We start from the raw sequence: 26,173 nt of genomic DNA on the forward strand, positions 1-26,173 counted from the left end.
ACCAGTATCTCTGGGCTACCCTGAGTCATAAAAGAACGAGGCTGATTTCTGGGAACAATAGCTTTTACTAGTGGAACACCATCACTGATACCCTAATAGGGAAATAGAAAAATATTAGAATTTAAATCAGAAAAATCCCAAATCAAGTTGAGAGACAGAAAGAGCAATGGACTTGCTTACTCAATTTACCTCATGGGATTATTGTGAAGAAAGTGCTTTGCAAACTTATTTGTCACCTCTATCTCTTAGAATCCAACGTGTCCTTCAAAACCCACTGTTGAAAATAACTCCTATGCAAGATCTGTTTTGATCACCCAAGCTGCTGATGTTCCCTACTTCTGTCATTACCTTTATTTTTTTTAATGGTTTTTTAAAATATGTATTTGTATATACATATGCTATTTCCCCTGAAAGAATTTAAGATCCTCACAGGCAGATATTTCTCTTTTTGTCTTTGTGTCCCTGGTACCTGGTCAAAGTACTTGGTACATATAGTGGGCACTTAATAAATGATGGTTGTATGGTCTTGTGGAAGAGGGATTAGGCTTGTACTGCTTGGATACCATAGAGCAAAACTAGGACCAACAATGTGGAAACAGCGGAGAATTACATTTTAGCTTGATGCAAGGAAAAACACCTAATGATTAGAGCTATCCTCAAGGAAAATGCATAATTAAGAATGATAATTATGAATGTGAATGGGATAAATTAATACATAAAGTGGAGGAAAACAGCTGGATGAATTAGAAGGCAGAATTCAACAACAACAACAAAAAAGAAAGAACAGATTAATAAATTAGGCATGCAACTGAAAACCAAGAATTACAGTTACCCCAAACTGAATGGGCATAAAACATCATAAACAAATTAGAGGGGCAAAGAAAAAAATTACCTTTTGGATCTATGGATAGGGAAAGAGTTCACCAGCAACAGAGAGAACCACACAAGAGAAAATGGACAATTTTGACTATGCATAACTAAAAGGTTTTGCAAAAATAAATCTAATGTATTAAAAATTAGAAGGGAAACTGGTAACTAGGAAAAAAATGTATGAAGCAAATTTGACTTTGGAAAGTTTTGTATCCAAGCACTGATTCAAATTTATAAGACTAAGAGCCATTCTTCAAGGTATAAATGGTCAAAGGATACGACCAGGCAGTTGGTTGTTTTTAATAGTTATGCAAAATAAATTTCCATATTAGTTATGTTCCATCACACCTCTCCCCCGCCAAAAAAACAAAAATGCAAGAGGGAGGAAGGGATGGAGGGAAAGAAAGGAGGCAGTGAGGGAAGGAAGTTTCGATCTAAAATCGGAGTCCATTAATTGTCTAGCTGGAAGTAGATAGCGTGTTTCATCATAAGTCCTTTGGAATTGTGGCTAGTCATTGTGTTGATCAGAGTTACTAAGTCTTTCAAAGTTGATTATCTCTGCATTATTGCAGTTATTATGTAAACTGTTCTCCTGGTTCAGCTCACTTCATTTTGTATCAGTTCATACATGTCTTCCCAGATTTTTCTGAAACTATGCCCTGTATCATTTCTTACACCACAACAATATTCCTTCATTATTCATATACTATAACTTGTTCAATCACTCCCCAATTGATGGGCATCATCCCAGGCTCAATTTATTTGTCACTACAAAAAGAACTGTTAAGAATACATATTGGTCCTTTTCCTCTTTCTTTGACCTCTCTGGGGTATAGACTTGGTAGTGATATTGCTGGGTCAAAGGATAGGCAAAGTATAATAGCTTTTTGGGCATAGTTTCAAATTGCTTTCCAGAATAGACTAGTTCATAGCTTTACCAACAATGTACCTACTTCCCTACATTCCCTCAGTAGTTGGCATTTTCCTTTTTTGTCTTCTTAGTCAATTTGATGGGTATGAGTTGGTACCTCAGAGTTGTTTTAATGTGTATTTCTCTAATTATTAGCAATTTACAGGATTTTTTTCATATGGCTATTGATAGCTTTGATTTCTTCCTTTGAAAACTGCCTACTCAAATGCACTGACCATTTATCAATTAGGGAATCACTCTTATTCTTGTAAATTTGACTCTGTTCCCTATATATTTTAGAAATGAGACCTTTATCAAATGATACCATTAGAAATGAAGACCTTTATGCAAAGATTTTTTCCCTACTTTCCTGCTTTTCTTCTAATTTTAGCTGCATTGGTTTATTTTTTTATCTAAAACTTTAACTTTATTTTAAATCAAAATTATCCATTTTATCTCCTACAAACCCATATCATGTTTGGTGATGAACTCTTCCTCTAGCTCAGACAGGTAATTTCTTCAGGGCAGGCAGTTTTCAAAGGAAGAAAATCAAACTATCAAAAACCATATGAAAAAATGCTCTACATCACTAATAATTAGAGAAATGCAATTAAAGCAACTCTGAGGTACTTTAAGGTTCACCCATTCTACTGGTAAAATAGAAAAATTATAAAAGTTGGAGTGGTTGCAAGAAAACAGGTATATTAATACATTATTGGTGGTACTGTAAATTGTTCCAACCATTCAAGAAAGCAATGTGGAACTATGCCCAGAAGTTTACCAAACTGTCCATCCTTTTTAACCTAGTTCTACTGACATTAGGCCTATGCTGTACTCCAAAAAAAATTTTTTAAAGGAGGAGAAGGATCTTTATGTACAAAATTATTTCTAATAATTTTTTTCATTGTCAGCAAAAATTGAAAACTAAGGGGGTACTTCCCTATTAGGGAATGGTCAGTGGCTAAACAAATTGTGGCATATAAATGTAAGGCCAGTATTGTGTCATAATAAATGACAAAATAGACGGTTTCAGAAGAAACTGAGAAGACCTTTATGAACTGAGTCAGAGCAAAGTGAGCAGAACTAGGAGAACAATTTATACAATGACAGCGTTACAGACAAAAACAACTTTGAAAGACTTTAGAACACTGATCAATGCAATGATAAATTGCAATCAAAAAATGAAGATGAATACAATAAATGAATACAAAAAAATGAAGATGAAACATCTCACTCACTTTCTGCTAGAGAAGTGATAAACTTAAAAGGCATAAGGAGACATATAATTCATATATTTTCAGACATGGCCAGTGAGGGGATTTTATTTGCTAGATTATATATGTATATCCTGAAGGTTTCATTTCTCAAGGTTTTTTTAACTTGTTCAATGTTGGGGGGGGTAGGGGTAATCAGAGAAAGATTAGTAAGAGAAAAGTGAAATAAAAAATAAAAGAGAGGGCTTCTATTGAAGGAGAGGAATTGATAGCTAGTCATGTAGTGATGCCAAGAAAATCAAAAATTAAAGAAAAAACACTAATGAAGCATAGAAAAGAAAGAAGTTTGGAATAAGACACAGACACGCAGAGCAGTTTTGGTACAGCTTCGTATATAATCCTCTCTTCTGTTTTTATTTGTAAGTTAAAATGTTTGTGTCTGTGGATGCTTGTTAAGCTTATAATGAAAAAAAAAAGTACAGCAAGTTGCAATCGGCATGAGTGGTGGGAATAGCCACACAGATGAAATCACAGATCAGTAGCAGAATATTAAATTAAAATGACGTCACCAAAAAACCAAAAACAAACAAAAAAATAGGGCAGCTAGGGTGGCGCAGAGGATAGAGCACCAGCCTTAGAGTCAGGAGGACCTGAGTTCAAATATGGCCTCAGACACCTGACACTTACTAGCTGTGTGACCCTAAGCAAGTCATCTAACCCCATTACCTAGCCCCCCCCCAAAAAAATGACATTACCTCTGGTATTTGCTCACCTAATTCACTGACACCCTCTCACCTAGACCAATGACTTAAAAGAATATAGAACCATAAGTCCTTGAGAGGCATTAAAGTTCTCTTGGCAAGTTTCATTTTAGACATATTTTAGACCAAGCTACTTATTTGTTCACCCTTTTAAGAAGGTATGAATCAATCAATTGGTAAATATTTACTTTGTGCCAACCACTGTGCTAAGCACTGGGGATACAAAAAAAGGCAAAACAGTCATTGCTCTCATGAAACTTACTTTCTAATGTGTCAGTCAACATATAAATAGATACCAACAGAACAGGTGGAAAGCAGCTTTGGAGGGGAAGGCTCTAACAGCCAGAGAAGCCTGGCAGGACTTTCTGTAAAGATTACATTTCAGCTGAGTCTTAAAAGAAGCCCAGGATTTTAAGAGGTAAGGAAAGAGAGAATTCTAGGCCTGAGAGACAGACAGCCAGGTCAACAGCAGGGGATGGGAGACAGAGCACTGTCTGTGAGGAACAGCAAACAGGCCATCAGGGGTGGAGAACCTGTGGCCTTGAGGTCACATGTGGCCCTCTAGGTCCTCAAGTGTGATCCTTTGACTGAATCCAAACTTCACAGAACAAATCCCCTTAATAAGGATTTGTTCTGTAAAACTTGGACTGCACCCAAGGGCCTAGAAGGCCACAGGTTTCCTACCCTGGGCCAGATTGTTGGGTTACAGGGTGTTGTTGAGGGAAATAAAGACAGGAAAGGAGACTGGTTATGAAAAGTGTTAAATGCCAAACAAAAGAGTCTCTATTTGATCCTGGAGATACTGGGGAGCTAATGGAGGTTGTAGACTGATATAAAGTAATCTCAGGGAGAATAAACAGCTCAGTTCAGACTTCTGCTCAGAATTAGATAACTTCAAAGTAAAGAGTAAGAAAAAATTTTCAAAAGCCAATTGTAAGTTATTATAAACAACATATTTGTATAATTTTTTATCTTTCTGAAGTGCTTTACATAATTCACTTGATCCTCCCAACACTGTTGAAGTAGGTGTGGTAAATATCACATTTTATGGATTGGGAAACCGAGACTCAGAGAGGTTAAGACCAAGGTCAAACAAGTAGGAAGAAGCATGGGTGGGATTCAAACTCAGGTCTTCTGATGAGGTTCAGGACTATTTTTATTCTCTATGCTATGGTTTTCTGTTATCTGTTCAATCGTTGCCCCTCCATCATTAAATGTAATTGAATGAAAGTTGGTATGATTTCAAACTAGGTATGCTTTAGTGATGTCATAAAGTGAAATTTTACCTCTATAAAGAATGAGTTGAGTTCAGGGAGATGCTGGAAGAGGTTCAAGGTTGCAGTGTCTGTTTTGTTCTGTCTCTGTACTACTTCTTCTGCTGATAATCTTGGAGGGTGAGGTTCCTTTAGAATAATTTTAAGGGAAAAATGATTAAATTCAGAGTACATATACAACATACATTACAAAGTGTGCCATTCACAATTTAATCTTTAATCTTCAGCCAAAATTTCAATCACTGAGAACTACAAAAGAATAGAATTTTTACTACAATCATGGAGGATAAAGCATCCATACATTGTTGCATTCCCTTCTCCATAATGGAAACTTAAATGAAAGACTTACAGGACAACTTCCTATCTCTAATATATAGTCTCTACTCACTCAGTCTCAGAGAGAAACTGAATGGTACAATTCAATCATTTGGACAAACAAATAAAATCACATAATTAGAGAAACCCCATTAATACTGCAGTACCAAAGCTGAAATATAGGAAGACAAATCTGTCTGAAGAGTTTCTACCTCAATCCTACCCTGCATTTCTTGGGAAATTTATCTGAGAGAATAAGCAATTTAATTAGATTTAGCTCTCAATTATCAATATTAATTAGATTCAACTCCTAATTATTAATACATGTATTATCCATTTTATCTAAATAGGAGGCATATTTTCAGTTATTTGTCATCCTTTGGGATCTCTTCCATTGAAATAGATTAGTGCAAAGAGAATGTGAGCATCAGTTTAAAAAAAAAGTTGCAAAAGTTAAGCCTGATGTAAAATACATTTCATTATGCGTTTAATTACACACAGAGTAGGCCCTTAATAAATGCTTATAGACTTGTCTTTAAAGTTCCCATGTAACTATTCTTGTGTTTTTAATCAACCAATATAATTTATTAAGCACCTACTACATGCAATGAACTGGGCTGCCAGGCACTAGGCGAAAAAGGAACAATTTAGGCTTTTAATGAGCTTATATCCTGTTAGGGCAGTAAGGTATATGTACATCTTAAGCACATGCAGACTATGCAGAATAAATACAAGCAGATAATATGTAAAACAAATAAAAGATAGACAGTCTTTCGCTTTTTTTTTTTTGTAACCCCAGCACTCAGTACAGTGCTTGGCAAATAGTAAAACACTTAATAAATGTTTTTTCATTCATTCAATTAATTTCATTAATTGAAGGACAGCGAAAGAACAGGTCATTTTGGATAATACCCCCTGGGTACTGGCCCCTCATCTCTGACTCACAGAATGTCACTTCTTCAATATTCCTGACTCTAGGCCCAGTACTCTATTCATTGTGCCACCTAGCTTTAACTGCAGATATTGTATAGTGCCACTATATATACATTTTTCCCCAATGTTCTGGATGGTCTTGGGGAATATAACGCCAATCTTTGGCAATTCAAATTTTGATACTTCCTCATGTCAATAATTTGTTAATGATTTACCTTTAACAGCTGACAGGGTGTTTGCCCAAAATTGTTAATCATTCCTTCTAAAGCTTTTCTTTCTTTTTCATCTGTTAAGGCATCAAGATCCACTGCTCCTAAAGCCATGATAAGTTTAAAAAAAAAAGAGGCAAAAAAAATCAAGAAGTCATTCATTGACATAGATTTCTCAATTCATATTATCTGAAACATTATGAGCCCTTCAATTCACCACTTGCAATAATGTGAATAGATCATAATTTAAATGGTGAAGAATAATCTTGCCTACTTTTACTATTTTCATCCTAAGAACCCTTGAGAAGCACTGGCCTAGACCACCTGGTTTCTATTTTTCCTCTCTTTACCAAAAACTATCCTCAATCGGTATCTCTTTTGAAGCTTCCTCCCATCCTTTCTCTGGACACCAACCCTGCCTGGCAATATGTGGGCATAAAGGATGTCATCAGGGAAATTTCTAACTGGGAAAGGAAGTGGGCTGGCCATATAATGAGAGCAAGAAATAACCAATGAATAGTTCATATGTTCCCCTCATTGGTATACTCAAATAATGTCAGGTTCCCCACCCCTGCTCAAAACTGTACCTTAAAATGGGCTTATATGGTCAAAAGTTGGAAGGAATTAAAATATAAATTATTTGTAATTAATGACACCTTTAAGATATAATGCATCTTTAAGAAGCTTGTTTTTTTTTTTTTTCTGTAAGGCAATTGGAGTTAAGTGACTTGTCCAGGGTGACACAGCTTGTAAGTCCAAAGCTAGATTTGAACTCCTTCTGACTCCAGGGCTGGTGCTCTATCTACTGTACCACCTAGCTGCCCCAATAACTTTGTTTTGAATGGTTCCATACTATTCTGCAGCATTTAGGCAGAATTTTTGACTAGGGTTTATTTTGATAAATTTGAACCCATCTGGCTAAAAATCTACCTTTTGGGCCTTAATGTAATCATGGAAAAAGAAACAAAGAAAACCAGAGATTCCTGGTGCTTATAAGGGGAGAAAAACCTTCTTGAGTCATCAGAATTACATTTTTGTGCATTAGGTTATACAGTCAATGTTGTCAAGTTCAAGTACAAAACAGAAATACATTTAGAACTTTTTCAAATGATGGTTCCAGTCACTATTATATCACAAAGAGAAAATATTGAAATTTATACCTTCATAACTACAATAGTAGAAAACGTTGAGTGCTTCCACTGCATCTGGGCCCCTTTGTTTATAGCCAAAAATCAGATCTATCCATTCATGAAGATGAGCAGAAACATACTCAGACTCCTAGAACAGGAATAATTTGCATTAACTATAAACACTTTCCACCTTATAAATAAAATTATACATCATGTTTGGAAATCAAGATGAAAATCCCCATTTGTGACTCCTAGTATGCTGTGAACACAAATTCTACATGGTTTAAACAAATCCACACAATGCTTCTTAAAGGAAGAAAGAAAATGCTCAGGAAATAAAGATAGGAGCTCATTTTGACTATCCAGAATAATTTGGGCAAGATGGGAGAGGGAAGGAAAGCTCAATAGCTGTACCACCATCAAGCTCCTGTCGTTTCCATCTTCAGCATCTCTCTCTAACACATTCTACCCTCTCTTCTGCCACTGTTCCCCCCGTTCCCCCACGGGGCAGGCCCCCATTATCTGACTGCTGTAGCAGCTTGCTGATCAGTTGGCTGGCCCAGAGTCTCCCCCAATTCTGGCCCATTTTTGGACCTTCCTAAAGCACAGGTCTGACTATGTTACCCACTTCTTCCCCTCCTCCACTCCTATTCAATCAACTCCAATAGGCCCCTATTGCCCTAGGATCAAATATAAAATCCTGTGTTTGATTTTTAAAGCTCCTTAACACCTGACCCCAGCCTATCTCTTCAGGAGTCATCCCCCTTGCTGTTTCTCATACTCCTCCCCATCTCTCAATTCCAGGCACCTTCTCTGGCTCTGCCCCATGACTGGAACACACTTCCTTCTCCTCTCTACCTCTGGTTTCCTGGCGCTTCCTTCAAGGCTTAGCTAAAGTCTCACCTTCTGCAAGATGCCTTTCCCAGTTTTTCCTACTTAATCTCAGTGCCTTCCCTCTTAGACTACCCCCAATTAATCCTGTCCATGTCTTGTTTGTACATAGTTATGTACACCTTATCTCCCCCCTTCGACTGTGAACTCCTTGAAGGCAAAGACTTTTTGCCTTTCTTTGTAGCCACCTTGCTTAGCACATTTAGCATAGTGCCTGGCATACAGCAGGCACTTAATAAATGCTTGTTGACTTCTGCAACTTCTGCAAGACTCAGTCCATGTGCTCCCTTTTATACAAGGCCTTTTCTGGTCCCTGCAGCTGCTTGTGCACCCCTCCCAAATTTACCTTTTATTCTGTATATTCTTATGTATACAGGTTGCTTCCCCCATTAGAATATAAGCTCATTGAGGGTAGGGATTATTAAACTTGTCTTTGCATTCCGAGAATTTAGTCAAATGCCTGGCTCACAGTTAATACTTAATAAATGCTAGTGACCGAAATGCACTAAAGACACCTTGTTCAGGAGAACACTTAAGGCAGCATTTTACTATACCACATGCTTTTTAATAATTAATAAGTCATGAGCACAGTAGGATCATGTATTGTCTGAATATTTCAGTTAACTGTGTGACTGTAAAAGTATGGTCTGTTGATTTATTAACCAAAGGCTTCTTAAAAGTCTTGATGAAGGTCTCCTTAAGGATGCCCTTGTTTGATGTATAGATAATCCTCATTGAGTTTTTAAAGAAGTGGGAAAATAAGTATGTATACCAGTAGTTATCACTGATGTTTATTCAACTGCCTTTTTTCAACAGTAACTAGTAACTTTTATGATTTTGGAACTCTACAATTCAGCAACTCTGGCCTCCTTGCTGCTCCTTGCACGAGACACTCCATCTCTTAACTCATGGCTCTCCCCCATGCCTGGAATTCTCTCCCTCCTCACATCCATGCTTCTGTAGCTTACTTCAAGTCTCAGTGGAAATTCCATCTTTTACAAGAAGACTTTCTTGGTCCTCCTTAATATTAATACTGAGATAACCTCTATTTTATCCTGTATGTACCTTGTTTGTACATAGTTGTTTGCATACTGACTCCATCTGTTAAACTGTGAGCTCCTTGAGGGCAGGGATTCTTTATGCCTTTATTTGTCTCCCCAGAGCTTAGCACAATGACTGGACCTTAGGCACTTAATAAATGCTTGTTGGCAGCTAGGTGGAGTGCCGGATGGAGCAATGAGACCACAGTCAGGAAGACGAAGATTAAATCCAGCCTCAGATACTCACTGGCCACATGACCCTGGACAAGTCACTTAATTTCCTCAACTAAAATCGGGATAACAGCACCTACGTCACAAGGTAGGTGTGAGGATCATATGACATAATATTTATAAAGTGGCTTAGCCCAGTGCCTGGCAGTAACAAGCATTTAATAAATGCTTTTTCCCTTCCCTCTTTCAGATATACCTAGGATCAAATACTTAAAAGCAAAAAAGGACCTGAGCTGTCATCTAGTTCAATTTTCTTACTTTATAACTAGTAAACAGCTTCAGAGAGGGTAAGAGATTTGACAGCATAGATACATCTTGAGATTCAATCTCTCAACACCCTCAAAAGGGGCTGACTCCAGCACAGACTTCCTCTTGGCATATATGTTTAGTCCAATAACAATTCCCATCTTTGCACTCTTTAGGACCTTTCTATCTGCTCAGAACACATATCAGGGACTGTGACTTCTAAAGTCCAAATGTGGTGTTTCTTATAGTTATTTTATAAATGACTTCCATTTATTAGCTCTGTTATCCTTCTTCCACTTTTATCCTTAAATGCAATTGGGCTGAGTATAATCCTTCAAGTGAAAAAATTGATATTCAGTGAAATAGTGGACTTTCAAGCATTCTTGATGAAAAGACCAGAGCTGAATAGAAAATTTGACTTTCAAACACAAGACTCAAGAGAAGCATGAAGAGGTAAACAGGAAAGAGAAATCATAAGGGACTTATTAAGGTTGAACTGTTTACATTCCTACATGGAAAGATGATATTTGTAACTCATGAGACCTTTGTCAGTATTAGGGTAGTTGGAGGGGAAAAAATTGTATGTATAGATAGATTGATAGAGAGAGAGCACAGGGTTGAAGATGAATGGGTGAAATCTGGAGAATAAAATTAAGGGGTGAGAGAGGATTATACTGGGAAAAGGAGAAAGGGAGAGGTAAAATGGGGTAAATTATCTCCAATAAAACACACAAGAAAAGACTTTTACAGTGTAGGGGAAGTGGGGGAAGGTGAGAGGGAATGACTGAATCTTATTCTCATTGGATTTGGCTTAAGGAGGAAATAACATACACACTCAATTGGGTATGGAATGCTATCTTACCCTATAGGAAAACAGGGGGTAACGGGATAAGAGAGTGGGGGGGGGGCGGAAGGGAAGATAGAGGGGAGGGCAGATTGGGGAAAGGGGTAATCAGAAACAAACACTTCTGAGGAGGAACAGGGTCAAAAGAGAGAATAGAATAAATGGGGGGCAGGACAGGATGAAGGGAAACATAGTTTTCCACAGCATGACTACTACGGAAATGTTCTGCATGACTATACAAATATAACCTGTATCGAGTTGCTTGCCTTCTCAATGAGGGTGAGTGGGAAGGGAGGAAGGGAGAAAATTTGGAACTGAAAGTTTTAAAAACAAATGTTAAAAAATTGTTTTCACATGCAACTGGGAAATAAGATATACAAGCAATGGGGTATAGAAATCTATCCTGCCCTACAGGAAAATAGAAGAAGAAGGGGATAAGAGAAGGGAAGGAGATAGAAGGGAGGGCAGATTAGGGGAAAGGGTATTCAGAATGCACACTGTCTTGGGGTTGGGGGAGGGATGAGATGGGAAGAAAATTTGGAACTCAAAATCTTGGGGAAGTGAAATGTTGAAAACTAAAAATAAATAAATTAATGGACAAAAAAAATGAAAGCAGCTGGATTCTACTATATGCTTCTATACTCAAAAAAAAAAAATGCTATTGGGATGATGTGGTTTAATTGGGTCCCTCAACAAGCTTTCCATAAATGTGGTTTTTTTTCCCCCACCTTCCCATGATTTTTAGCTGTTTAATGGGATGGAGCTACTCAAAATCACCCAATACCCCCCCAATAAAACATTATAAACAAATTTATATTCTAAATCCCTGCTGCTTTTGACCATCACATGTCTCTACACAGCAAAGAGATGGTAGGGTGAAACAGAGCACTAGAATTGGAATCAGGAATATCTGAGTTCAAATCCTGCCTTATAAACTGCTGTCATCTTGGGCACGTCATTTAACTTCTTTTGGTCTCAGTTTCTTCATCTATAAAATGGGGGTGATAATACTTTATTCACAGAACTTTTGTGAGATCAAATGAGTTAATAATGTCAAACAGTTTGCAAACTTTCAAGTACTATAAATCAATGTTAGTGTCAAGGAGAACAAGTAATTGTTGGTGAAGGTAGTTTCCAAGCTTTTTGGGAAGGCAGGAACTCATGAATCCAGATCTTCCTCATTCCATGGCTAGCTCTCTATTCAGCACACCACGCCACCTCTTTTAGCCTCAATAGCTTATTTAGAAGTCAAGTGAAAGGAGTAATTTAGATCTTTGTTCTGAAGAGTCACTTGGCACAAAGATCATGATTCAAAAATTATTAATCAATCACTTCCTGCTATTCCCCATAAACTACTTCTAAACTATCTTTTTTTTGGTGAGGCAATTGGGGGTTAAGTGACTTGCCCAGGGTCACACAGCTAGTAAGTGTCAAGTGTCTAGTCTGATTTGAACTCAGGTCCTCCTGACTCCAGGGCCAGTGCTCTATCCACTGCACCACCTCGTTGCCCCTTAAACTATCTTCTTGAAGAAAGAATTTATGATATGTACAATTCAGGCTTCTTTAGCAGCCTTTATTTGACTGCATTTCTTCCTCCTGAGTCTTATTTTCCAATACAATTTTTTTGCCATTCTCCCTTGAGCCAATTTTTAAGTCACAGAGCATGTTTTCAGATGTACAAGAGAACCAAATGCAACAAATCCTTTCAAGGAATCATGAGATGCTAAGGTAAGACCCCCCCCCCAGCGCATGAGGTGCGTCCCCTGGAGGAGAGAAGATTTACAAGGCATGGATGAGGGTCAGCCAGAGCCAGAAGGCATAAGTAGGTAATGATAAGCACTTCCGCACGAAGCACCCACATTGATGACATCACATTTTCCATCCAAGTATGGAAGGTGTGTGCAACACATGGGAAATGATTTCAAGCAATCAATGGATCACCATGACCCTACGACTCAGGAACAACTAGAAAATTAACCAGCTTTTCTAACCAACCCCCTTCACTGTACTAAATACCGGAGCTGTCCTTGGAAAAAACTCTATGAAAAATGCCATCTTCTTAAAAGCTAAACAGCATATCTTTGGATTTCAAGTTCCTTTGGGAGAAAAGCAAGGGAGGAGACATAAAAGTAATTGTAAAGAAGTTGTTTTTTGAAGGCTGACTTGTGTGGTTATACTCCAGTTCTGTTATCCTACCAAGTTGTCCCTAAATGAGGTAATAAATGAGAATCTGATTCAATTCAGCAAGCCACTTGTAAGCACTTACTATATTATGAGACAATTTACTAGGCACTACAGATACAAAGACAAAAATGAAAAAGTTTTTGCCCTCAAGAAGCTTACTAATAAGAATGTACCCTTAGACACATACTGGAGTAACATGGTTAACATTTGAGCCTAATTCAAGCTGTCTTTTTTCATTAACAGCCCTTCTTGGGAATGATGAATTGGGATATAATCATCATTTGGGTTCAAATCATAGAAAGGAGAGAACTGTGAATGCCTATAACATCAATTATAGCATCAGTGCCCTGACACTGCTGGAAGTCATGGTTAGAGTACTGATTTCCAGTAATAACTAGCATAAGGACCATGAGCATCATGGGAAATTTCCAGACTCTCCAATATTTCTTTTCAGATAAGGAACTGGGTGGGCCAGCATGGTGACTTTTATCAATATGATGACATTAACATCACATCTGTCTATCTCAAATGATGAGGTTCACTTAATTTGCAACAAAAAAGACCTCAGTGAGGTAGTGAAGCACACTAGCACAACTGTCCCATTTGGTTGAATTGTAGTAAATACCTATAGTGGAAACAAAGTCTAGAAAAACTGAAGCAACTATAGGAAATATAAAGTAAAGCAGATTATGGCATTAATGACTGAGGTGGTTTCACATAAAATGAACACCTTGTAGAACTTGACATTTTTAATACTTTGTTATCAAATTTTAAAGTAATATATATGTAGAGACATTTCATATCACTAGAAAATCCTATTGTCACTAAGGCCTTTACTGTTATAATGATTTATCAATAAAAATAAATAATTATTTTGTTGGCCTCTAAGAAAAATATGCTTCTCTTTTATTAATCTGTATGAGAAACCAAGAAGAGAAGGCTTACCAGAGCTTTCCTATGTTTATAGATGAAATCTTCAGCAGTTTTAGCCCATCTGGGGAGAACCACATCACCTACTAGTTCTTTGGAGATCTGTAGGCGCCCCAAATTAAAATCTATAATACATAATAGAGAAAAATAAAGTAATTAAAAAGGAATATCAGTAAGAAAAAATAAGCTCCATTCCTGGGATCAAAATATGATGGTACTGGGTTGTTTTGTTTTTTTCTCATTGGCATAAAGTTAAAGTTAGAGAATCAACAGAAAATTAGTTTTTTTAGTACTAAACCAGAATGCATTTTGTTCTAACAACATATTCAACAAATAAAATTATTTTTCTTGAATGGATTCTATTTTAGAAGTTTACTAATATGAAAATATGAAAAGTGTAGCTACTGTATGAATCAAGTTTTAAATTAGTTATTTCACTACTTCAAATGATGAAATAACACAGTTATTATGAAATAAATTAGAAGTCTGATGAGTTAGCTTGATGAGAAAAATGAATGTAGAAATATCTGGAGGCTATGATTCTTTCCTTTCTAAGGATAAAACAATGTATGTGGACACTTCAAGTTAATATTACCAATATTTTCCTTTAAGTATTCTTACATTAAAAATAAGGGGGAAAGATTTCTTCTGATGATTAAGGCATGTAACTCACTCAGTAAAGTGTTTTTGGTACTTTGTACCTTGCAGACTCACAGACCTTCAGAAATCATTCTACCCAAACCATCATTTTACAGATGAAGAAGGCAAGTAATTTGCCCAGGGCAGAGCAATGGAAAAAACACTGGACAAATAGTGAAAAGATTCAGGTTCAAGTGACCCTGGCTAAATCACCAACAATTCTGAGCCTCAAAATCCTCACTATAAAATGGAGATACAACAATAATTGCTTAACAAACTTTTAAGCACTCTTAAAAGGATATGTTTGCCAAAACACTGAGGATTATAAAGTGCCATACAAATATAAGGTATGTAAAAACATTATGAGAACCTAAGATTCCTGATGTCAGCTCTAACATTCTTTCTACAACACTATGCCCCGACCTCAAACCTACTGATAGCAGTATCTTATCTTACAGTCTAATTTTATTTTTATGCTATGCTTTAAAAACATACAGTGAACTTCTAAGAAGATTATAATCCTGAATGAGTCATTGTCCACAATCTTCACTCTGTATTACTGTTCTGTGTGCTCTATGTCTTTGTCCTTTTCCCATGCCTATTCAATGCACGAGAAAAGTTGTGGGAGAAAAAAGCAGATCTCCCTACCATGTTCTTAGATGAATGCCATCTACACAACGATCTCTCTCACCAAGTCCAATCTATCTAACTTCTCTGTTACTTATAGCACTGCCTTGGGAGGTAAAACTCAAACATGGATTTTATCAACTTCCCCAAAAATAAGTCATAGAAAGAATGAGTTTCAATTGGCAAAATATTCAGGAGAAGAATGTTTTTCCCCATGAAAAATATCTCAATCTCCCTGCTACTGTGTTCAAAAGGGGTCAAATTCTTAACTTCATAATTTGTCAAATCTTACGATTTTGATTTTCCAAGAACTCTGGGAAGTAGAAGAACTCAGGAATAAGCTCTTTCACATCATACGGATTATCCATGAGGGCCTGCCAGGTAGCAGGGATAGAATGGAACTGTCGATCAGCACAATCAAACCTGTGTATAAGGATGGAGAGAACACCACCTGATTCAAAACATTAAAAAACCATGTTAAAAAAGAAGTCTGAAACCTTTCTTCTTTGTTTCTATTCTCATCTCTAAGAAAGTGGTTTTCTTAATGATTTGCCTACTCTATCTTTCTAGTTTTCTTGGTCAATTCTAAATACTATAGTTTTCTCTACTAAAGTCAATGTAATTAAAATATTTCAAAATTAAATCATATTAGACAAAAGTCTGAATAAATAGAATTTATAAGAATATACTCTGAAGAGACTTATTTCCACAGAAAATCATATTTGGACAACTAAAGGTTATTGGAAAAATATTAATGTTGAGAAAGTTCTAGAAATCACACCTCTAAGTATCCAAACAAGTACATTACTGACATGAAACAGAGTACAATAGTAGTCTCATTAGTTAATTATGTCCATTAGAAGTGACCAGAATTCTTAAATCCATAATTTTCTGTTTCACTTTTATTTATATTTTAGAAAAACAGACGATCTCATCTTTCAAATATACATGCAAATAGATTTGAAAAATGAGTGTGTAAGTCAATAATGTTAATTTAATTTGATTAAAATTTTTGATGTGAATTCTGAATTAATCCTTCCCATTTGAAAAATTTCATAAATCTTCATCCACAGAAGTGAAGGTAGAATCAAACAAGTAGCTCTGTGACTAGTTTTCTTTGTGATTGAAGGGGCAGAATTATTTTTTTTTCTTTTCATTTAAGCTTTCCGGGTTCTCTGCAGCCTGGAGAAGCAAGGCTGCGCTCTACAAAAGAGACTCTGCCGTTAGCTAGTTCCATTAAACATTTTCCAGGCTTGCTTATTTCATTGAAGGAGGATGAAAACCCTAATTATGGTGTAAAAATTTCTGAAACTATCCAGGACTGCAATAAGACAACATGGAGGGAAACTGTTGTGGAGGTAGAAAGGGTAAGTTGTAGGAAATGAGTGGAGACAGAGACTAAGGGAGACAAAGAGGCAGGAATTCTAGGTGACTAAAAGGACAGAGAAAAAGAACAGAAAAAGGGAGGAGAGATGGAAAGGTGATGATTCCATCTGGGGCATGTTAAGCTGTAGATGCCTAACAGGCAAATGATGATGCAGAAATGGGACTACTCAGGAGAGAAATTATGGCTAGGTAGATTAATTTGGCAATCACCTATACAAAGATAAGAACTGATCTCATGGGAACTGATGAGACCACCCACAAAGAGGGGGCAGATAATAATAATAATATACTTATATTGTACTTGCAATGTGCCAGGCAGTATACTAAGCACATTACAAATATTATCTCATTTGATCCTCACAACTACTGGGCAAGGTAGGCCTATTTTATAGTTGATGAAACTAAGGCAAACAGATGTTAAATGACTTGCCCAAGGTGACACAGCTAGTAAGTGGCTGAGGCCAAATCTGAATGCAGGGCTTCCTGAATCCACAACTCTTATCTACTATACCACTAGCAGCCTGGGAGAGAGAGAAAAGGGCACAGGATGAAACTTTGAAGGATGCGTTTGAAATAGACTTAATTTTTAAGTACTCTAGAGAATTTGGCCGAATGCTGAAATTATGTTTGTAAGATAAAATATTTGGATAATTCTTGTACCCTTTTTGTCACATCTAGAAGAATAACCCAATCATGATTCCTTTTGCATAGTTACCCAATTAAAGAAATAAATAATTAATACATAAAAGGAGAGGGTAGCTAGGTGGCACAGTGGATCGAGAACCAACTCTGGAGTCAGGAGGACCTGAGTTCAAACGTGGCCTCAGACACTTACTGTGTGACCCTGGGCAAGACATTTAACCCTGTTTGCCTCAGTTCTTCTTCTGTGAAATGAGCTAGAAAAGGAAATGGCAAACCATTCCAGTATCTTTGCCAAGAAAACCCTAAAAGGAGTCACAGAAAGTTGGACAGGACTGAAATGATTCAACAACAACAACAAAGATAACAGAAAACAAGAAAACACTTGGAAAGAGATTCTGAATATAATTTAGAGAGCAAATATTTGGGACCAAGGTTAGAAAACCAAGTCAACACTGGGAGAGAAAAAGAAACAAGGAGAAGTGGGGTGAAATGGTGTTTAGGGACCAAATTAGGCGATTAGTCATTCATTATTAAGGTTTAATGAAGTAAGAAGATTTAGATAATAATTTGGTTTTTTAGGGTCATTAGGAAGAGGTAAGAAGTAAGGTGGTCATGAGACAGAGCGCCAAGATGGTGGAGAAAAGACAGGAACTCAACTGAGCTCTTCCAAATTCCCTCCCAAACAACTTTAAGTAAGGCCTCAAAATAAATTCTGATGTGGCAGAACCCACAAAAAGACAGGGTGAAACAATTTTCCAGCCCAAGACAACTTAGAAGGTTGATAGGAAAGATCTATTGCACTGGGGTGAAAATGGAATATAGTCCAGCCCCAGTGCACCAGTGCTGGCTGGGCCATAGGAAACCAACAGCAGGTCTTGGGGGTGACTGAATCAGCAGCCACAGAGGCTGCTTCCAGAGCTCTCAGTCCATAGACGGTAAGGGGAAAGACAAGGAGATGTCAGAAGGAGTCAGAAGAAGTTTACAAGGGTCCCGTTGCTGGCACTGGATGCAGTTCTGTTGCATAACCCATACTTGGGTCTGGGTCATAGTTTTGGGTTTCAGTCCCAAGGAGAAGAGGAGCACTAGCACACCAAAGCTTGCAGTGGCAGGGGAACAGAGACCCTGGTCACAGTTGTAGGGGAGAAAAGAGTGCTTGTAGTCATTCACAGACCAGAGACACAGGCCAGGAGAGGAGTAAACACACCTCTCCTTAGACCATACCATCTCAGAAGAACTGAAAGCTTACAAACCCCGAGACCTAGCTCTGAAAACATCTTCACAAAAAACCTGAAGCTTACGATAGTGCCCCCTCCAAACCTGGGAGCTGAGTTCAACTTTAATATGAAGTTAAAAGTCAAGAAACAGACTGGAAAATGAGCAAACAGCAGAAAAAGATACTGATTACAGAAAGTTACTATGGTGACAGAGAAGATCAAAACACCAACCCAGAAGAAGACAATAAAGTCAAAATTGCTATATCCAAATCCTCCAAGAAAAATGTGAACTGCTCTTAGGCCCCAAAATAATTCCTGGAAGAGCCCAAAAAGGATTTTAAAAGTCAAATAAGAGAGGTTGAGAAAAAATTGGGAAAAGAAATGACAGCACATGAAAAAAGAGTCAACAGCTTGGTAAAGGAGGCACAAAAAAACCCAAAAACTGAAGAGAATAATACCTTAAAAAAAAATAGGCCAAATGGTAAAAGAAGTACAAAAATTCACTGCAGAAAAAAATTCCTTAAAATGTAGACTTAGCCAAGTGGAAAAGGAGGTACAAAAGCTCAATGAAGAAAATAATTCTTTAAAAATCAGAATTGGACAAGTGGAAGCTAATGACTCCATGAGACATCAAGAAACAATAAAATAAAATCAAAAGAATGAAAAAGTAGAAGACAATGTGAAATATCTCACTGAGAAAACAACTGATATGGAAAACAGAACCAGAAGAGAGAATTTAAGTATTACTGGACTACCTGAAAGCAATAATCAAAAAAAAAAAGAGCTTAAAAGACATTATCTGTCAAGAAATTCTCAAAGAAAGCTGCCCTGATATTCCAGAACTAGAGGATAAAATAGAAATTGAAAGAATCCACCAATCACCACAAGATGCAAAAATGAAAAGGCCCAGGAATGTTACAGCCAAATTCCAGAGCTCCCAGGTCAAGGAGAAAATAATATAGCAAGCAGCCAGAAGGAAAAAATTCAAGTATTGTGGAGCCACAGTTAGGATAACAAGATTTAACAACTTCTACATTAAAGGATCAGAGGGCTTGGCATATGATATTACAATGGGCAAAAAAAAAAAAAAGAAACTTGCTTGAGTTATTTCTACAAGGTAATAATATATTTTATTTATTCCCCCTTTTCCTAGCTCTCTTGACATACTCAATATTTTTTATAAGGCTAACAGAAAAACAGATTAGGCAAAATCCCAGGATCCAGCTCTAAACCACTGAGAGGTTGTTTGGATTTTATATTTATCAGAAAGATATAGTGAGGTGATAGTGGAAAAGAATCTACTTAAAAATTAGTTGCACAAACTAGGCTGCTTCGACTACAAACTATACTGGTTAGACCAATTTTAGGCTGGGCTGACACTTGACACTGGAACTCTATCTAAGACAAGAAAGTGAAAATGACCTTTTCTTGTTTATATACCATTTTTCTCCCAAAAACAAAGATTGTTAGTAAAGATTCATTATTTTCTCACAACATACCTGCCACTCTGAAGCTGAATATGGAGGGTGGTGAAAGGTTCTACACGAATGAGATAATGCATCACACCAGCAGGATTTGAATAGTGAGTACCATAGTGAAACTTGTCAACAATCCCCAGCGGATCTTCAAAATTTTCATATCTAAGAAAGAAATGTCCTTAAAACACAAACTTCAAAACTAATAATGGATGACAGTTCAGCTAATTCAAAATTTCATATAATTTTAGAAATACTTTTAAAAGTAACTATTATCATGTTCTATTATTGAAAGTATTTAATTTTCAACAGTGTGAATTCATTCTTTAAAGTAAATTTCATTCACTAAATACCAACATATCACCAACACTTAATTTAAGGGATTTTCTTTTGATAGTAAATCTAAATAATAACAACAATACTAATAACGAGCATTTACATAGTCCTTACTATGTTCCAGGCACTGTGCTAAGTACTTTACAAATATTATTTCATTTGATCCTCACAACAAACCTGTGAAATAGGTGCTATGTTTTACAGTTGAAAAAACTGAAGCAAACATAGGTTCATTGACTTGCTCAGGTCACACAGATAGTTAAGAGATTGAGGCAAAATTTGAAATCTGGTTTTCCTAACTCCAGGTCCAGTGCTCTATCCACTGTTCCACCTTGCTGCCTATTAGGAAATGAGACTACTTTATGTAAATATCATTATGATCAGTAAATATAGACAGAGAGTTCAAGTGATAAAATTTGATTCAATAAAAGCAACATTTGGTGGAGTGTCCAAAATGTTTTCTGACCTTCAAAAATTTATATCAAAATGTTCTACTAAAAATTAGGAAACTGGCCTCTGGATGAAGACAGACACCTGTCAGCAAGTAGAAAGAAAAACACTCAAGTAATAACCTAATAATCGAGGTTCAAATGTCGGCTGTGTAAATAATAATACAGCTGTGTAATAAATGATAAACAGCTGTGTAACCTTGAACAAGACCCATCACTTTTCTGAGCCTCAGTTTCCTCATCTGTAGTATGAAGGTCTGAACTAGATGATCTCACAGATGTCCTCCAACTCACTTCTATCTTCTAGTAGCCTACATCACAACCTGGGGCCTGCAAAGTTCCTACAGTTATTGCAACAAAAGGTGTGTGAATCCATGTGTCCATCAAGCCTCTCAGATTGACTACACTGAGACTGGACTAGTCAATTTAAACTCCACATATCTCCGTTTCCTCATTTGCAAAATGGAAATAGTAGTATCTGCAGGAATTACTTCAAAGGTTTGTTCTGAGGATCAACTAAAAAAAATGCACATAAAGCTCTCAGACAACCTTAAAACTCAACAAATTAGGGACTGGAGAGGAACTGAGACCGGACCTGTGATTTCACTGGTATAGGGTGCTCCCAGACAAGGAAATTCCCTGCACCAGTGCAGATCAGCACCTTATATAGCCATATGTCAGCGGTGGGAGGTAAACTCAGATCTCACTATTAGAAAAAAAAATGCTCTTTTTCTGGCACTAAATAAAAGGGATTTCACAACTAAAATGATCAAGAAGGAAATCTTCAAGAAGCCCCTACTTTTCATCTTGTAGCTTTAAAGTGCTGAATGGAAGCTCCCAGAAATACCAGGTAGTATTTGCTTATACTTGACTGAATACAGATAAGTTACTCAGAAGAAAAAACAGACACATGCTCTCCTGATGCAAATAAAACTTTATTAAAAAAAAAAAAAGAAAAAGAAAACACACTTACTTTCCTTGTACAGCTTTGGCATTCTTATCATTTACTGCCCCGATGGGCTTAGAGAGGTCTCGGAATACAGCTGGGTTATTGAGATCTAAATCTTCTGAAGTATAATCCCGAAGAATCCAAGGAAACTAGAGAATCAAAATTCATAACTATTTTTCTTTCCAGAGAATCAGCACACCGGTATGCAATGGAAATGTCTATGAATAAGGTAACTTCATCTTCAAGAGATGTCTCATCTTCTAGCCTTATAAAAAACTTTATTTCCTGAAATATCCCTGGGGGAATTTTCAATAAATGAGGAAGAAAAGAAGCTTTCACAATATTAACATGACTATACATTTCTTTAAAGTGGTTGGGAGGAACAGTGCTCCCTCCAACATAGAAGCAGAGCCCCACTTTGCCATAGAGTTAAAAGTCAAGAAATGGGCTGGAAAACGAGCAAACAGCAGATCCCGATATCAAAACACAAACTCAGAAACAACAAAGTCAAAATCGCTACATCCAAAGCTTCAAAGAAAAATATAAATTGGCCCCAGGCCATGGAAGAGCTCAAAAAGGATTTTAAAATTCAAGTAAGAGAAGTAGAGGAAAAACTGAGAAGAGAAATGAGAGTGATGCAAAAAAAAAAAAAAATCACGAAAAAAGAGTCAACAGCTTGGTAAAGGAGGCATATAAAAAATATTGAAGAAAAAAACACTTTAAAATAGGCCAGATGGTAAAAGAGACACAAAAATCCAATGAAGAGATTGCCTTGAAAAACAAAACTGGTCAAATGGAAAAAGATACATAAAAATTTACTGAAGAGAAGAACTCCTTAAAAAGCAGAATTGGGATGAAAAGAGAGCAGGGTCAAGATGTCAGAGAAAAACCAGGAAGTTGCCTGAGCTCTCCCCAGTTTCCCTCAAAACAACATTAAATCAAGCCTCTAAAGGAATTCTGGAGTGACAGAATCCACAAAAGGATGGAGTGAAACAATTTCCCAGTATAGGATAACTTACAAGGATTTCAGGAAAGTTTTTTCTCACTTGGGTATAAGGAGAGCCCAGTTGAATATAAAATTTCTCTTTCAAATACAAGACTCAAGAGAAGCATAAAAAGGTAAACAGGAAAGAGAAATCAGAAGGGACTCAATAAGGTTAAACTGCTTACATTCCTACATGGGAAAACGAAACTTGCAACTCCTAAACATTTTCTCATTATTAGGGAAGTTAGAAAAAGTATAAATAGACAAAGGGCACAGGTGTGAGTTGACTATGATGGGATGATTATCTAAAAAAATAAAATTAAGGGCTGAGAAATACCACTACTAGGTCTGTATCCCAAAAAAATAAAAAGCAAAAAGGAAAAAGACCAATATGTACAAAAATATTTACAGTAGCTATGCTTGTGGTGGCAAAGAACTGGAAATTTAGGGGATGTCCATCACTTGGCATATAGCTAAACAAGCTATTGTATATGATCGTGATGGAATACTATGGTGCTATAAGAAATGATGAGCAAGACGCTCTCAGAAAAATCTGGAAACACTTACATGCACTGGGAGAGGAGAGAAGAGAGAGGTAGAACGGGGTAAATTATCTGACCCAAAAGAGGCCCAAAAGAGATTTTACAGCAGAGGGGAAGATGGGATTGGTGGGAAGGAGCACTTGAACCTTACTGTCTTTGGAAGTGACTCAGAGGGAGTAACATATACACTCAATGGGGTGTAGAAATCTATCTTACCACACAGGAAAGTAGAAAGTGGGCATTAGAGAAAGGGGGGCGGGCTGAGAGAAGGGAGGGCAGATTGGGGGAGGTAAAAGTCAGAAGTAAAATACTTTTGAAAATGGACAGTGTGAAAGGAAAGAGAGAGAGAGAGAGGGGGGAGGATAAATAGGGGCAAACAGGATGGAGGGAATCAGTTCTGTGAAAAAAATTTACAGCAAGTTTCTCTGATAAAGACTTGATTTCTCAAATATATAGAAAACTGAGTCAAATTTGTAGAAGTAAGAGCCATTCCTCAGTTGATAAATAGTCAAAAGATATGAACAGGCAATTTTCAGACAAAGTAATCAAAGCTATCTATAGTCATACGAAAAGTTGCTCCAAATCACAATGGATTAGAAAAATGTAAATTAAAACAACTCTGAGGTACCAATCCTCACCTTTCAGATTGGCTAATGTGACAGAAAAGGAAAATCACAAGTGTTGGAGAGGATGTGGGGAAATTAAAACAGTAATGCACTGTTGGTGAAGATTCAACCATTCTGGAGAATAATTTGGAACTAGGTCCAAAGGGCTATAAAACCATGCCTACCCTTTAACCAAGCAATACCACTACTAGGTCTGTATCCCAAAGAAATAAAAAGCAAAAAAGAAAAAGACCTGTATGTACAAAAAAATTTATAGTAGGTCTTCTTGTAGTGGAAAAGAACTGAAAACTGAGGGGATGTCCAACAATTAAGGAACAGCTGAACAAGCTATTGTATATGATTGTGATGGAATACTATCGTGCTATAAGAAATGATGAGCAAGCACTCTTAGAAAAACCTGGAAAGTGAAATGAGCAGAATCAGGAGAACATTGCACACAGTAACAGCAGTATTATATGGTGATCTACTATGAATATCTTAGCTATTCTAAGCAATACAATAATCCAAGACAATTCAGAAGGACTTATGTTTAAAAAAAAAAAAAAAAGCTATCCACCTCCAGAGAAAGAACTGGTAGAGGCTGAATGCAGATCAAAGACACTTTTTCTTTACTTTTTAAATTTTTCTTGTTTGGGTTTTTTTTGTTTTGTTTTGTTTTTGGTGTGTTTTCTTTCACAGAATGACTTATATGGAAATGTGTTTTTCATGACTACACATGTATAACATGTCAAATTGCTTTCCTTTTCAATGAGGGGGTAGGGGACAGAAGGAGAGAAATTGGAACTAAATTTTTTTAATTTAGTATTTTATTTTTTTCCCCAATTACATATAAAAGCAATTTTTAACATTGGTTTTTAAAATTTTTAATTTCAAATTCTCTCTCTCCCTCCCTAGCCCTGTCATGGAGAAGGCAAGCTATTTGATATAGGTTATACATGTATAGTCATGCAAAACATATTTCCATGTTATTCATGTTATAAAAGACAACACAGATAAAAAAAACCCAAGAAAAATAAAGAAAGTTTAAAAAAAAAGTATGTTTTGATCTGTACTCAGACACTATCAGTTCTTTCTCTGGGGATGGACAGCATTCTTCCAAAGTCCTTCACACTGGTTTTGAATCATTACATTGCTGAGAATAGCTAAGTCATTCACAGCTGATCATCTTACAACATTGCTGTTACTATGTACAAGGTTCTCCTGGTTCTACTCATTTTACTTTGCATTAGGTTTTCAGGTTTTTCTGAAATCATCCTGCTCATCATTTCTTATAGAACAATAGTATTCTATCCCAATCATACACCACAAATTGTTCAGCATTCCTCAATGGATGGGCATCCCCTCAATTTCCAATTCTCTGCCACCAGAAAAGAACTGCTATAAATATTTTTGTACATATAGGTCCTTTTCTTTTTTTTGTTTTTTATCTCTTTTGGGATAGAGGCCTAATAGTGGTATTGTTAGGTCAAAGGGTATGCATGGTTTCATAGCTCTTTGGGCACAGGAACTTAAAAATTTGAAAAAGAGAATGTTAAAATTGTTTTTACATGTAATTGAGAAAAAATAAAATGTTAAATTTAAAAAACATAAAGTGACTGGGAGAGAAAACTGAAAATGCATGCATAAAATCGAAAACAAGAATTGTAACCTGCTAGATTTTTTTCTCATCGAGAGTTCCACTAATAAGTGATCATGTATTTTTATTCATTTTAATTCCTCAAACATTGAAAAAGCATAAGAATTAGAAGAAATATGCAACTTACCACAGGATACTGGGCAAGGTCATTATAGGTTCTTCCTGCCATTGTGTTTAACTGAATGAGGTAGTCAAAATTTGAAATCTCTCTGTTGACCCATTTCTATATTGTGTAAGAAAGATTAATATTAAAATCATATAAGCTTACTTTCCTGGGATAGTACAAATAAATTCCCTATATCTATGCATTTCGTTGACTGCCACTGATCAGATATTCTTTATATTTGTCCTAATACCACAATGTATTAAATGCTTTTCCCACTCCATATTTCATAGGATTTCACAGTAAGTTTTCATTATCTTCATCCCTCCAGAATTCAATCTATAAGCATGAGCATCTACAGAAGTATTCATAAACCTATTCTAATATTTGCGTTACGTAAAAATTGGTGATGTGTGCTACTACAACAAAACTTGCTAAAAAAAGATATTTTACCTGTGTCAATCCTGATGTTTTAAATAACTCCTGTGGTGATCTGGTTCCATGAATATTTGGAGAATGAAATGATATGAGTCGACTGTATACTTTATTTCTGACCTACAATAAAGTACAATTATACAATGA

The 26,173-nt window shown here is 36.5% G+C and overlaps 1 protein-coding gene across 9 annotated transcripts in view; it reads right to left on the bottom strand.

Annotated features, from left to right (window-relative positions):
• NBEAL1 (neurobeachin like 1) overlaps positions 1-26,173 on the bottom strand; it is a 184,542-nt gene that overhangs the window by 13,091 nt on the left and 145,278 nt on the right. For 8 of the 9 annotated variants that reach the window (XM_027873645.1, XM_027873639.1, XM_027873637.1 and 5 more), the window contains 10 exons: positions 26,045-26,146; positions 25,616-25,711; positions 21,724-21,848; positions 19,990-20,130; positions 15,541-15,671; positions 13,998-14,107; positions 7,647-7,764; positions 6,493-6,590; positions 5,042-5,158; positions 3-92 (listed from right to left, as the gene is read on the bottom strand). In XM_027873645.1, coding sequence (XP_027729446.1) covers positions 3-92; positions 5,042-5,158; positions 6,493-6,590; positions 7,647-7,764; positions 13,998-14,107; positions 15,541-15,671; positions 19,990-20,130; positions 21,724-21,848; positions 25,616-25,711; positions 26,045-26,146 — 1,128 coding nt within the window. Of the gene's footprint in view, positions 1-2; positions 93-5,041; positions 5,159-6,492; positions 6,591-7,646; positions 7,765-13,997; positions 14,108-15,540; positions 15,700-19,989; positions 20,131-21,723; positions 21,849-25,615; positions 25,712-26,044; positions 26,147-26,173 lie in introns of those variants that run through there. The other variant, XM_027873646.1, reaches the window with a different exon arrangement.

This window comes from Vombatus ursinus, unplaced genomic scaffold (genome assembly GCF_900497805.2).
Source record: "Vombatus ursinus unplaced genomic scaffold, bare-nosed wombat genome assembly UNPS02014802.1, whole genome shotgun sequence".
In the NCBI taxonomy this organism is placed as follows: domain Eukaryota; kingdom Metazoa; phylum Chordata; class Mammalia; order Diprotodontia; family Vombatidae; genus Vombatus; species Vombatus ursinus.